The 15634-nt window shown below is 42.0% G+C and overlaps 1 protein-coding gene across 1 annotated transcript in view; it reads right to left on the bottom strand.

Annotated features, from left to right (window-relative positions):
- Positions 1–454: 454 nt before the first annotated feature.
- The window catches only part of LOC106572629 (putative phospholipid-transporting ATPase IIA), a 39985-nt gene continuing 24805 nt past the window's right edge, over positions 455–15634 (bottom strand). The window contains exons 20-28 of the mRNA XM_045696284.2: positions 14922–15011; positions 14450–14573; positions 14001–14065; positions 13287–13442; positions 9766–9830; positions 9268–9376; positions 8953–9010; positions 6323–6526; positions 455–2760 (exon numbers count right to left, since the gene is read on the bottom strand). Of these exons, the coding sequence (XP_045552240.2) occupies positions 2624–2760; positions 6323–6526; positions 8953–9010; positions 9268–9376; positions 9766–9830; positions 13287–13442; positions 14001–14065; positions 14450–14573; positions 14922–15011 (1008 nt within the window). The 3' untranslated portion in view covers positions 455–2623. The remainder of the gene's footprint in view (positions 2761–6322; positions 6527–8952; positions 9011–9267; positions 9377–9765; positions 9831–13286; positions 13443–14000; positions 14066–14449; positions 14574–14921; positions 15012–15634) is intronic.

Genomic DNA, 15634 nt, shown 5'->3' with positions numbered 1-15634 from the left:
TGTTTTACAGATTGGGCTGAGGCTTGGTTCCAACTAAAATCATTTCTGGGACGAATGCAAAATCTTGGGAGATTCAATACATTATAACTTGTGCATGTTCTAACTTGGTGTGAGATTCAATTATTATTTGCGAAGATTATGGTGTAAAATGTATTTTATACCAACTGAATTTTATCAGATGAACTAACTCCCATTTAGTTCCCTATCATGTTAAAATCCCTATCTGACATTACATGGTCAAAGTGACAGGGCATAGACTGACCCTTCCACAGTGAAGGCTACAGGATCTGCTTGTCGGAAAGTGTGGCTGACGGGGGGCCGCCTGTGTTGAGTGTCAGGGACTCCCTCCTCTGGTGAAAATGAGACACACTGATTTACATAAGGAAGATTTCCACTACAGGACAGCCTGTCTTATAGTTTTACTTGAGGAAAAAAAAACATACTCACACAAAGCTAAACATATATATTTTAATATACTTTAAAAAAGGATTTCAGATTAATGACAATGAAGGTTCAGTGACTAGAAAGGAAAAAACAGATTTATTTGATCACCACTGATATCCACAATTCAACACTATCCTCCCTTTTTGTTCTGCTGATTAGAGTGCAATTATACCAACACAAAATGATCAAGGTTAATAAATAAAAACAGGTTATTTACAATTATGCAGTGTCATTCTACCACAATTGATGGTTTGAAACCTCCAAAGTCCACATTATACAAAAGAAAGTAGTTGTCAGTGCTAACAAAATTCTGTGCAAAAAGGCATGTCAAAATTCAAAGGGTTTCAATAATGTTTGAAACGTCAACTAAAATAAGGAGATGTACAGTAGGATACACAATACAAAATGCCTGTAATTCCAACACACTGGGCACACACTGGTTCAATCAATGTTGTTTTCATGTCATTTCAATGAAATGTACATCTGTGTACTGTGGGAACTGTACACTAAAAGCAGTGAATTAGTAGTTATGCCACACTGTATGCATTCTTTGACTCAAATAATTCACACATTTTAACAGTAACATGGTATTAGGCTACATCTTTATAATGCGTCAAATTAGCTAAAATAATATAAATGGAGATAATACAACACAATGTCATTAGTACCAGTCTCTGAATTTACTGAATGGTAGGAATTGGGAGGAACAGTATGGGAGGAATTTATTCATTTTTCTTCTTCAAATGTGTACTAATACATATTGAACATCAACACATTCTCCTGGGCCATCCACTCTGAGCAGGTGAAGTGTTATTTTCTATTCCAGACATGTCTGTGTCTGTGGGGAGAAGCAGTGGGAATTGTGGGGGTAGGCTCTGGGTGAGGTGAGGGGTCAGACGGACAGTGGTCAGAGTATTTTCAGCTATGGCTTGAATTGGCTTCATGTCACAGCTAAAGTGAATCATGCAATGATACTGTGTGGCCAGAACTGGCGTCAGGAGTGGGCAGTGGCCACATGACAGGGTAGCCTTCGGACTCCCTGGCCTAGAGGACACAGCTAATCCGGGGGCCAAAGTGGATACAAATAGCATCCTGTTAGTGGCTGAATATTGACCATGCTCTTCAGTTTGGACAAACTGTTTTACCATTCGCCGCCCCGACGTACAAAATGACAGACACACACACACGTTGACATCTGAGCCTGTGGGTTATCATGCTAAATTGAACCACCAAGCCACCTCCACTTGGCTGGGTTGTAGTCGTTAAGTGACGCACAAACACATACACAAACAGAACTGATCAGTTCACTCATCCATCTTTAAACCCCAGACTGTTTTTAACATCAAATTGCATAAAGTCCTTGAGAAATGCTACTTCAATACCAATGTTATCCATTAACAGATTGTGCCGTAAAGTTTTTTGAATCTGTAATGTAACCATGTCATAATTTTAGGGGGAATATAAAAGAATTACATTTCACACTATATTTCCAATGTAACTACAACAATTACTTTTAAGAAATATGTGCAATTAAAACATAATTACCAATTCAATGCATTTCAGACTGACAAGCATGTATTATTTTTTTATGCAAGTATGTTAGTCAAATCCATGCAGGTGTTCCTTGTTACAGTTCTATAGGCCTGATGTTTAGATACCAAACAGGATTTCTATATTCCCTAAATTGTTAATGAATCACCATGATTAAGAGGCACACATAGCCCTCTGTTAGTACATTATGGAACGTATTTCCTGATGGTATTCACACATTTCTAGACATGTTACCATGACAAAACACAGAATTCCGGTTCCAGCTTCAGTCTACATGGTATGGAATTCCCAACCAGCGATAGTCAATCCAACCACCAATCCAATCAGCCTGGAAACATACTCAGTCTCTACATTTAAACAAGGGAAGTATTGTAGACTTGCACAACTTTCTCTCTTCTCAAATCAAACTTTTTCTTCCCACACCATCTCTTCCAATTACACAATAACCTTTAAGAATAAATTAAAGGGGAAGTGAACCCTTTAGGTCCTAATAAAGATATGCTCTGTTAGATGAGAGAGGTAGGGAGGAGTGAAAGCAGAGACCTCTCTCCCAGTGCATAGAATCAGGGATGGAGGTACTGTATGGTGATGGTGGTGGCGGCGGGGACAGCTGCCTCCTCGTCCCTCTCTAAGTGGTGAGCTTGGAGTAGTTGGGAGGTGAGAAGCGTCTGCGCAGGTACTTGAGGATGTAGAGGGGCAGACAGCTCACCAGGGTGATAACCATCACCTTCCACAGGAATGACATCGTGGCAATGAAATATACATCTAGAAACAGTACAGGAAACAGAGGGCAGGATGGTGGGTCATTCAAACAGAAATGTTTATACAGTGCCCTCCGTAATTATTGGGACAGTGACATTTTGTTTTTTATTTTGGCTCTGTACTCCAGCATTTTTGGATTTGAAATGATACAATGACTATGGAGAATAAAGTGCTGACTGTCAGCGCTAATTTGAGGGTATTTTCATTCATATCGGGTGAACTGTACTTTGATAAATTAACTTATATGTGTATTAAAGTAGTCAAAAGTTTAGTATTTGGTCCCAAATTCCTAGCATGCAATGATTACACCAAGCTTGTGACTCCACAAACTTGCTGGATGCATTTGCTTTTTTTTAATTAATTTTTTTACTTTAAGTGAATACTTTTGGTCCCCTAAAAAAAATGGGGGGACTACGTACAAAAAGTGTCGTTATTTCCAAATGGTTTAACCGATATGAATGAAAATACCCTCAAATTAAAGAAGACAGTCTGCACTTTAACCTCATCATCATTGTATAATTTCAAATCTAAAGTGCTGGAGTACAGAGCCAAAATAAGAAAAAAATGCTTCACAGTCCCAATAATTACAGAGGGCACTGTATATGAGGAAATTAGTAAGTATAACTGAATGTAATCAGACTAGTATGACTACTGTTTGAGTTTCAGTTGCCACTACTCAGTTCATTTCGTGACTTAAACGGTTATGTTAGATGCAGCCAATTTTATCTCAATATCAAATAATTTCTGGGTAACAATATGAAACGTCCTCTCCCTGTCAACTGCGTTTATTTTCAGCAAACTTAACATGTCTAAATATTTGTATGAACATAACAAGGTTCAACAACTGAGACATAAACTGAACAAGTTCCACAGACATGCGACTAACAGAAATTGAATAATGTGTCCCTGAACAAAGGGGGGGGGGGGGGGGGGTCAAAACCAAAAGTTACAGTCAGTATCTGGTGTGGCCACCAGCTGCATTAATTACTGCAGTGCATCTCCTCCTCATGGACTGCACCAGATTTGCCAGTTCTTGCTGTGAGATGTTAACCCACTCTTCCACCAAGGCACCTGCAAGATCCAGGACATTTCTGGGGGGAATGGCCCTAGCCCTCACCCTCCGATTCAATAGGTCCCAGACGTGCTCAATGGGATTGAGATCCGGGCTCTTCGCTGGCCATGGCAGAACACTGACATTTCTGTCTTGCAGGAAATCATGCACAGAACGAGCAGTATGGCTGGTGGAATTGTCATGCTGGAGGGTCATGTCAGGATGAGCCTGCAGGAAGGGTCACACGAGGGAGGAGGATGTCTTCCCTGTAACACACAGCGTTGAGATTGCCTGCAATGACAACAAGCTCAGTCCGATGATGCTGTGACACACCGCCCCAGACCATGACGGACCCTCCACCTCCAAATCGATCCCACTCCAAAGTACAGGCCTCTGTGTAACGCTCATTCCTTTGACGATAAACGCGAATCCGACCATCACCCCTGGTGAGACAAAACCACGACTCGTCAGTGAAGAGCACTTTTCGCCAGTCCTGTCTTGTCCAGCGACGGTGGGTTTGTGCCCGTTGTTGCCGGTGATGTCTGGTGAGGACCTGCCTTACAACAGGCCTACAAGTCCTCAGTCCAGCCTCTCTCAGCCTATTGTGGACAGTCTGAGCACTGATGGAGGGATTGTGCGTTCCTGGTGTAACTCGGGCAGTTGTTGCCATCCTGTACCTGTCCCGCAGGTGTGATGTTCAGATGTACCGATCCTGTGCAGGTGTTGTTACACGTGGTTTGCCACTGCGAGGACGATCAGCTGTCCGTCCTGTCTCCCTGTAGCACTGTCTTAGGCGTCTCACAGTACAGACATTGCAATTTATTGCCCTGGCCACATCTGTAGTCCTCATGCCTCCTTGCAGCATGCCAAAGGCGCGTTCACGCAGATGAGCAGGGACCCTGAGCATCTTCTTTTGGTGTTTTTCCAGTCAGTAGAAAGGCCTCTTTAGTGTCCTAGGTTTTCGTAACTGTGAACTTAATTGCCTACCGTCTGTTATCTGTTAGTGTCTTAACGACGTTTCCACAGGTGCATGTTCATTAATTGTTTATGGTTCATTGAACAAGCATGGGAAACCCTTTACAATGAAGATCTGTGAAGTTATTTGGATTTTTACTAATTATCTTTGAAAGACAGGGTCCTGAAAAGGGGATGTTTCTTTTTTTGCTGGGTTTAGTACATTACTGTGATTATTTTTGACTATTTTAATAGAAAACAAACAAACATAGCTTCTTAGCAAAGAGCAATTTCTCAGTGGCGAGAGGAAAACTGAAAACTAGCTGTTATTTGCAGAGCGGTTTAGACCTCTTTGTATTATTGATCTATTAACTAATTTACCGCATGGTGATGTCACCAGGCAGGCCAAAACTCCATTCCACTAAAACAGACGGTCTTTTCAATCATCTTAAACTAAAAAGGGCATTACCATCATTTCACAGTATTATTCCAACCTCATAGTATGGAAATACATAACACACAGGAAAATCACGTTTTTGACTGCACTGGGCCTTTGAAAAACAGGAGATTAGGGAGACCTAGCATGTTGCCAATACAGCAGATGAGTGAAATGGATTACCATGTAATGGACTTGGATTCAAGCTGTTCCATTCAGGGACATTATGTACCCTTTGTGTTACTTGTGTCGTTAAATGTTAAAATTACCTCTCTTTTAAGAAAGAGAAGAATGAGAAGGGCACTTTTGACCACGTTCAGGTCATAATGCTGTGGTCTGAAAATGGACCTCCACACCCCACATAAAGGCCTAAAATAACAGTTGGAAAACGCAACTAGAGACTGAAGTAACTGATCCTGAAGTAACTGATCCTGAAGTAACTGATCCTGAAGTAACTGATCCTGAAGTAACTGACACTGAAGTAACTGATACTGAAGTAACTGATCGGAATCTATGCAACTAGTCAATTTGTCACATTTCTCGCTTTACTTGGGCTTTTTAAGTGAAAAATGTCTGCCGCCTACCACTGTCTATATTTCATACAATACATAATACAGCCGACATAAAATTCCATAACAAACATCAGCAGCAGTGTGTGAGGTTCTACATGTGGTACAATCGTTTCTAAACTACAGCAGGCTGTTTAGTCATAAACACAAAGACCTTGGCCAGCGTGTGTGTGGTAGTGGGAGCAGGAAACTAACACGAGGCTTTGGCATTTCCACTTCAACACTCTTGCATGCATGTGGCTGGCTGCACTCCTCTGGTACTATTTGTCACTTTATTCACCTTTCGCAGGACTTCCTACAGTCAGTAACCTCCAGGTCTCAGACAGCCCAAGGGCACAGTATGAATGGAGAAGAGCCTGTCATCACTGAATGCTGACGTACAACTCCAAGGGCAGTGAAAGCCCATTACTATCAATCTATCACTGTGTACAGGTTAATACAATTGTTGATACATTATTATATGTCTCATCTGTATCAAAATTCCTGGCATCGGAATTCCTTGGCCAGAAACATGTCATCAAATGTGTGTGGGTGTTAAGTATGTGTTTTACCCACCTATGAACTCGTGGAGGAAGACGAGCGAGGCGATGTAGCAGGCCAGACTGAGTAGCTCGGCTACGATCATGAGCCAGTGCCATGTCTGGATGGTGAGCGCCACCATCAACAGCTCCGTGAGGATCAAAGAGGTGAAGGAGATGGCCACGATGTGGACAAACTCTGACTCAAACAGCAGCATCGCCCCATACATGATGATACTGCCTGAGAAGCACAGAGAATAGGTTAGCACAATGTCAAAAGCACTGCTACTGCTTGTATGGATGTGCATGTGCTTTTATTTTCAATCAACAGACATCTCTATGGTGCCGTTTAAATGCATGACTGGCAAACTTTAATGCTCAACCTGAACCTTGGCTCTAACTGTTCTGTTATACACCAGTTATTCCAACGCTACAATCAGAGGAATGGACTACAGAAATACAATGAAGAGAGTGTGAAGTCAGTACAGTACAGCCACAGCTATATCTTTTGCATAAAAAAATAAGGGCATCGATGTCAGGATTTGTAGCTGTGACGGGAAGAGGAAGTGTAACACTTCTCCATGTTATTGTGACCTTAAAACGGAACGTAAAAATACACTTCCTGCGATTGAAAATGTAATTAATACCAACAGATCTGACATGGGACATACAGTATTTATTTATTTTTATTTATTTCACCTTTATTTAACCAGGTAGGCAAGTTGAGAACAAGTTCTCATTTACAATTGCAACCTGGCCAAGATAAAGCAAAGCAGTTCGACAACATACAAAAACACAGAGTTACACATGGAGTAAAACAACATACAATCAATGATACAGTAGACAAAAATAAGACTATATACAATGTGAGCAAATGATGTGAGATAAGGGAGGTAAAGGCAAAAAAAGGCCATGGTGGCAAAGTAAATAAAGTATAGCAAGTAAAACATTGGAATGGTAGAATTATAATTTGAAGAAAGTTCAAAGTTAAAATATAAATAATATGGTGCAAAGGAGCAAAATAATAAATAAAATAAATAAACACAGTAGGGGAAGAGGTAGTAGTTTGGGCTAAATTATAGATGGGCTATGTACAGGTGCAGTGATCTGGGAGCTGCTCTGATAGCTGGTGCTTAAAGCTAGTGAGGGAGATAAGTGTTTCCAGTTTCAGAGATTTTTGTAGTTCGTTCCAGTCATTGGCAGCAGAGAACTGGAAGGAGAGACGACCAAAGGAGGAGTTGGCTTTAGGGGTGACCAGAGAGATATACCTGCTGGAGCGCGTGCTACAGGTGGGTGCTGCTATGGTGACCAGTGAGCGGAGATAAGGGGGGACTTTACCTAGCAGGGTCTTGTAGATGACCTGGAGCCAATGTGTTTGGCGACGATTATGAAGCGAAGTTCCAGCCAACGAGAGCGTACAGGTCGCAGTGGTGGGTAGTATATGGGGCTTTGGTGACAAAACGGATGGCACTGTGATAGACTGCATCCAGCTTGTTGGGTAGGGTATTGGAGGCTATTTTGTAAATGACATCGCCGAAGTCGAGGATTGGTAGGATGGTCAGTTTTACGAGGGTATGTTTGGCAGCATGAGTGAAGGATGCTTTGTTGCGAAATAGGAAGCCAATTCTAGATTTAACTTTGGATTGGAGATGATTGATGTGAGTCTGGAAGGAGAGTTTACAGTCTAACCAGACACCTAGGTATTTGTAGTTATCCACAAATTCTAAGTCAGAACCATCCAGAGAAGTGATGCTGGACAGGCGGGCAGGTGCAGGCAGCGATCGGTTGAAGAGCATGCATTTAGTTTTGTGTGTCCACAGTGTCCAAAGAAGGGCCAGAAGTATACAGAATGGTGTCGTCTGCGTAGAGGTGGATCAGAGACTCACCAGCAGCAAGAGCGACATCATTGATGTATACAGAGAAAAGAGTTGGCCCAAGAATTGAACCCTGTGGTACCCCCATAGAGACTGCCAGAGGTCCGGACAGCAGGCCCTCCGATTTGACACACTGAACTCTATCACAGTTATGTATAAAATACAGCAACATTGTACTTCACATTGTTGGGATAAACCAGATGTACATTTTCCGTTGGACATTTGGTACATTGGACAATACAATTATATTATTCATATAAAAGCATACAAAACATTGCTTCCATGGACAACTGTAATGAAATCGATACCAAACAACCCACCAATGTCCTTAAACACAGAAACCAAAGCCTACTCAATAGCAAATAAGGATAAAAAGGATAACGGCAAAGGAAATATCAGAATATTCTGCCACATCTGTTTTGAGAGGGAGAGGTGGGAGGTAGGGGTTGAGCGCTAAGCTGTAGACTAAAGGTTTAGGGTGTAGCTTTGGATGATTCTGGCAACGCCTTTGCAATACCAATAGTCCTTGTTATTTAACATTTACAAACCACAGACATAAATAAACTCCACTACTAGCAATTAAGAAGAAAGTGTGTGGGCTGGTGGGGAGCATCATGGGTCGTACACCACAGGGCAGGGCAGTTTCTAAACTACTATCTGAGTGAGAGAGGCCTAAAGGAATTAACAAAAAAACAGAACAAATTCCTAAGAATCTATAGGAATGCCTATCAATAGCTACTCAAGCGTTTATTTCCACTTATTTCCATTACACACTGCATCAATGTCTTCTTACCTTGGTAGATACTTATTAGGACCCATATCAGAAAGGTCTTAAAGGATAGAGGTCGACCCTGAGAGAGGAATAGAAAAATAACACATTTCATTTAATACAATATAATTATTTATAAATACACTCAGGATAACAGTGACATTAAATGAAAGCTGAATAGAGTTCAAAATAAATGTGTGTGTATACTGTAGATATACTACTCTGAAGGTTATGGAGGTTTATGCAGTTCATCATTTTGAAATAATGCATATTATACTGCCATATTATACTGCCATATTCGATAGCCAATAAAGTAATATAATGAAGACAGTGTGTTACCTTTAGGAGATCCTTATATAACTCAGGATAGAGCATAGCTACTTCTGACTTCACATCTTTATCCAACACGAGGGAGAACACAGGGAACATGGTGTAGATGGTGGAGTAGCTAGAATAAAGAACATAAACTATTTAATTGAAATTGATCAATGATTTATGTAAGAAATGAAACACAAAAATGATGTTTTATCTGAGAAGTTGTCCAGGTAAATGTAAAAAAATACAGTTATTACATTTTTCCACAAATGATTGAACATTTCAGGCATCTAATTTCCTGACATTTCGCTAAATCGATTTGAGCTCCTTTCTAAGGCTGAAAAGAGGGTATTTTGATGAGGTTTTGATGACTAAGCAGGGTTAAAGTAATTTCATTTTTTTCTACATTCAACCCAATGCAACAATACATCAACACAATCTCAATGTCATAGCAATCCGACTAACAGTTGAAATGCCATCCTGATAAGCCACCGCTATTGAGAAAAGATCAGCTCAGCTCACCCAATAATGAGAAATCCTTGGTAGAGGGGGACAGACGCAAAGTAGAAGACAGAGGAGAAGACAGCCTGGGGGAAGAAGAGATCATGAATGAGTCATCATCATAGCAAAATGGTATTATACTGTGAAAGAGTTCATCTGTGTATATCGGAGGGTTAGCGTTAATATCAGAATAAATGGTGGATTGGCTGCTGTGGGTGAAAATCCAGCACTTGCAGAAAGAGGAAATTAGAAATACAGTGCATTTGGGAAAGTGTTCAGCCTCCTTGACTTTTTCCCAAATTGTTTTGTTACAGCCTTATTCTAAAATGTCTTAAATACTTTTCCCCCCTCATCAATCTACACACAATACCCCATAATGACAAAGCAAAAACAGGTTCAGAAAATTTGGCAAATTTGTATTTAAAAAAAAAAAAATAAGAAATATGACATTATTCAGACCGTTTTCTCAGTACTTTGTTGAAGCACCTTCGGCAGTGATTACAGCCTCAAGTTTTCTGGGGTATGACGCTACGAGCTTGGCACACATCTATTTGGGGAGTTTCTCCCATTCTTCTCTGAAGATCCTCTCAAGCTCTGTTAGGTTGGATGGGGAGCGTCGCTGTACTGCTATTGCAGGTCTCTCCAGAGATGATCGATTGGGTTTAAGTTCGGGCTCTGGCTGGGCCACTCATGGACATTCAGACTTGCCCCAAAGCCACTCCTGCGTTGTCTTGGCTGTGTGCTTTGGGTCGTTTTCCTGTTGGATGGTGAACCTTCGCCCGAGACTGAGGTCCTATGCGCTCTGGAGCAGGTTTTCATCAAGGATCTCTCTGTACTTTGCTCCGTTCATCTTTCCCTCAATCCTGACTAGTCTTCCAGCCCCTGCTGCTGAAAAACATTGCCACAGCATGATGCTGCCACCACCACCATGCTTCACCATCACAGGATGGTGCCTGGTTTCCTCCAAATGTGACGCTTGGCATTCAGGCCAAAGAGTTCAATCTTGGTTTCATCAGACCAAAGAATCTTGTTTCTCATGGTCTGAGAGTCCTTAGGTGCCTTTTGGCAAACTCCAAGCAGGGTGTCATGTGCCACTGTGTTCTTGGGGACCTTCAATACTGCAGAAATGTTTTTGGTACCCTTCCCCAGATCTGTCCCTCGACACAATCCTGTCTTGAAGCCCTACGGACAATTCCTTTGAACTCATGGCTTGGTTTTTGCTCTGACATGCACTGTCAACAGTGGGACCTTATAGAGACAGGTGTGTGCCTTTCCAAATCATGTCCAATCAATTGAATTTACCACAGGTGGACTCCAAATCAAGATGTAGAAACATCTCAAGGATGACCAATGGAAACAGGATAAACCTGAGCTCAATTTCGAGTCTCACAGCAAAGCTCTGAATACTTATGTAAATAAGTTTACTTTTTTTTTTTTATACATTTGCAAAAATGTCTACAAACCAGCTTTCCCTTTGTCTTTATGGGGTACTGTGTGTAGATTGATGAGGGGAAAAAATTATTTAAGACATTTTAGAATATGGCTGTAACGTAACAAAATGTGGAAAAAGGGAAGATGTACTGTTGTCCGGTAGTTTCACCAAATCAGGGGAGGGGTAGTAGGGTTGGGGGGTGAGGGGAGGACAAAAAAAAGGTTTTAAAAAATGGTAAGGGGGATTACAAATGCAATCAATTAAATTAATAGAACCCCAAATCTATCTGCAACATTGAAGCTGAAGTGTTTCATTTCATATTGAGAACTGTAATACACTACTACAAATCATAATTGACATTTCCAAAACTGAATATTTACAACTTTCATTTAAAAATTGGTTAGTAATCTGAGTAATAGCTCCAAGAATTGATTATAAAAGTGAAATAATAAAGCTATTATTATCATTCTGGCAAGGCACTACTTCTGCTACGTAGTTTAGAGCTCTTGCTCTATACCAAAGAGTTAACCCATTACAGTCTAAGCCATGTCTAAGCCGGGGGGGGCCTTCAATTTGGCCTTACTGCTATTAACCCATACAAATGCATTGAATAACAGATTCACTACACAGAACAACAGATAGTCCCCCCCCAAAAAAAATCTAAAGGAAGTTTGTTCTGAAGTTTCTGTCCTACAGTACCAGTCAAAGGTTTGGACACACCTACTCATTCAAGTTCTCTTTTTTTTGGTACTATTTTCTACATTGTAGAATAATAGTGAAGACATCAACTTTTAACAAGGCACACCTGTTAATTGAAATGCATTCCTGGTGGCTACCTCATGAAGCTGGTTGAGAGAATGCCAAGAGTGTGCAAAGCTGTCATCAAGGCAAAGAGTGGCTTCTATGAAGAATTTAAAATATATTTTGATTTGTTTAACACTTTTTTGGTTACTACATGATTTCATATGTGTTATTTCATAGTTTTGATGTCTTCACTATTATTCTACAATGTAGAAAATAGTAAAAATAAAGAAAAACCCTGGAATGAGTAGATGTCCAAACTTTTGACTGGCACTGTATATCTGAGAAATATAAGAAAGATCATGATTTTTTTTAAAACATTTTTATATGTATTGAACCCCTTATTTGTGGCATTAAACAGTCCCCATTTATACTTCCATTCATTTTTTGAACTTGTACCGGGGGACCTTCAGATGAGTCTTATGAGGCCTGTGGGTGTCCTAGAGCAAAACAACTGACATACGTGTTTGTGAGTATCTCACCTTTCCACAGAGGGGTCATATTAGTGTGTAGCTACAGACAGAAGTTGGCAGATCGGCTGTACCAACTTCAGACAATTCCTAAGATGCTTGTGGGGGGCATAGAGCAAAACTGAGAACAGCATCGTGTCTTTCCATAGAGGGGTCATAATAGTTTCTAGGCCAAACCACAAGGACGCTACAGACGATTTTGTGAGAAGACATATTTTGGGGATTTCTCATGGTCTGACAAACATTGCTCTAGCTCTGTCACCTTTCACAGCAGATGCGGAAGTGCGACAAAAAACCCTGCATATCTCTATCTTAAAATGACAGATTTCTATGGGGATTTTTTTATTATGCTAATTCAATTTCTGCTGGGGAGCAGACATCGACTCTATGGGGTTAACAGCTGTGGTTGTGGGCAGTGTTAATCCAAGACACATTGGAGGCCTCCCAAAATAGTCTATGGCCTGGTCTGGGAGACTAGAGGGCTGAAGAGCTGGCTGTGTACTCACTAGGGCTGAGGGGGAGGGGGGAGGGGGGCTGAAGGCTGGGGCCCCCCTGAAGAGCTCCTGGGGTCCCTTGCTCTGACTCATTCCCCACCCTGCTCCACCGCTCTATGCCTGGTCCAAGGTACTCTCACTACCCACTGGCTCTGGGGCTGATGCCGCATGGTGACTAGGCTTCCAGGGAAGCTGCTGGCACTCCCTGTCCTGACACTCCCTATCCTGTTTCACCATTTGGTACCCTAGTCCTGACTCACTCCCCACCCCGTTCCACCATTTGGTACCCTGGTCCTGACTCACTCCCCACCCCGTTCCACCATTTGGTACCCTGGTCCTGCCTACCTGCATGGTGCTGATGCACAGGCTCCGGTGGATGACGAACTGGGAGAGGCCGGCAGATCTCTTGTAGCTGTTCCGCCCGTGGACCATGAGGAGTCTGCCCAAGTGCTTGAACTGAGTCACAGAGAAGTCCGCAGCCAGCGATGCCTGTTTCCCTTCCTGTCAACCAACAACATGGTGGTGGAATTTTTAAGACATTCTGAGATACATTTAGAAAAGGTTAGCAAAGGTCTTTGGTAACCAGAATAACACTTTTTACGAGTGTATATAAAGAAAAGTTTAGAGGAAAAGTTTCAACTACTGCCACTTTGAGTAAACAAGTTCCCTATTTCTGCCACAGTTAAATCAATATTTACCAACTATTGAGTTGATGTGGAGCTCTGGTCCATAGTTGCTGAAGGAGCAAGGTGTCCATAAAGTAAGAACTCTACATGGTTGCCCTGTCAGCACTACAGTTCAAGCAGTCCCAATCAGAACACATGACAATACCACATTGTCAGAAGACAACGTCACATTCATTTCCTTTACACCCATGACATGTTTTCACACAGTCAAAAAGGAATCATCTGTGCATGATATGACATAGTGACAAATGTATGTTAAAAGGTGCTCTGGCCAGAGGGGGGCCAGCTCTCAGGAAACACACGACACAGACAGCAGCGACAGTGTGTGTGTGAAAGCAGAGCAACAGGGCGACAGGGACAGAGAGGTTCTTACTTTGCCCTCCACTCCCACGCCACAGTCGGCTTCCTGGATCATGCTGACATCGTTTCCTCCGTCCCCTAAGAGAAAACAAACAGACATCGGTGGAAGTGTCAGGAGGAACACGTCTGTTAATGTGACTCACAGCAGAGAGGGCTTTGTGTGTGTATGTGTGTGTATGTTCGTGTGTCTGTCTGTGTCTGCTTGCCTGTTTGTGTGTGCGTGCGACTCCCTCAATCATTACCATAAGAAAATACTATGATGCAAACTGTTTATCAAGTTTATATCATGAAAACAATACCATCCAATATCTTAAAATGTACAGGTCAGTAACCCTGCAGTTAACTGTAATTGGAGAGTTTTAGTGAGCTGAATTGAGAGTAGGCTATTTGTTAACTCTGTAACTCTGTATACTGTAATGTCCCAATAGATTAAGGCTTGGGGCTGACACTGAGCAGACTCACCTACAGCACAGGTGAGTTTGCCAGTGCGCTCCTGCAGCAGGCGGACTATCTGGGCCTTCTGGGTCGGAGCACAGCGACAACACACCACCTCCATAAACTCATACTCATAGAACTTCAGACACACCTGCAGGAGAAGCAGAGTATGACAGACGAGGGTTGAACAACCACCTTGGCCAACGACCAACTGTGGTTTATGTCTGGATCTTTATCATTGATATAGACTCCTTCCTTAACTTCTGTTACATTTATCTAGGCAGTTGTCAATTGAGACTCAAAACAATGCAGCAGTGTGAATGGATAAGACTCAACACCGGCTGACGTTTCTCAAGTGTCTCAGTTAGACTTTAACCAATGCTAGACTGACTATTACCAATACCACAGCTACCACCAAAGGCCTCTTCAGTAACAGTGCTTTGGTTTGGTTTACACAGATAAGGTAAAGTATTCAGAGTGAGGACGGTGCTCAGCTTACCTCCAGTGAGTCCCCTGATATGACCAGAGCACAGTCGTGTTTCCTCCTGAAAGCGTTGAGCTCCAGATGGGCCTCTCCTCGCGTCGTCACCTAGGACCACAGACAGTACATGGCTTACCATCATGTCAGAGACACACAGATAGCCATCTAACCCACAGCAGCAGGAGTAGCTGCTCTCCTGACTGCAACTGTCAACCACACTCTAGATTAGCATCAGGGTGAACTGATCAACTGCCAAATGTTGAACATATGTAAGGTAGGAAACCATAAGGACGACCAGGACATGAACCCACTAATACATGGATGATTTTGTGGATTTATATAGACTACTATTTCTAATGAAATATGGAGGTTGATTGTGTGGACATTACAATAGGGAAAATTGTCTAACCTAAGGTCCATATTATGAAGAAAACATCCCATAGTTTCTGCAACTGTGTCAAACTTATATGTGGACTCGGAATTCCAAAAATGTGGAACTGGAAATGACAACAAGACATCAATCTGTCAACCAATGTTATGCACTGGTATGTCTATATTACTCTCCTATTGCGTGTTCATACGTCAAGTCGTCAACCCAGTGCCATTTGTGTCGAACCAGGAAGCCAATAGCAGATGCCTTGGCTATTGGACCACTCAACAGTCACAGCCCCTGCCTGCCCTCCTCTGCTGGGAGAAGCTAAGGGATTGTTTTCATGCTGTGCCAGCCATTG

Source organism: Salmo salar, chromosome 15 (assembly GCF_965601325.2).
Source record: "Salmo salar chromosome 15, fSalSal1, whole genome shotgun sequence".
Taxonomy (NCBI): domain Eukaryota; kingdom Metazoa; phylum Chordata; class Actinopteri; order Salmoniformes; family Salmonidae; genus Salmo; species Salmo salar.
Note: the sequence above shows the minus strand (reverse complement) of the source record. Positions and strands in the feature narration are given on the sequence as shown.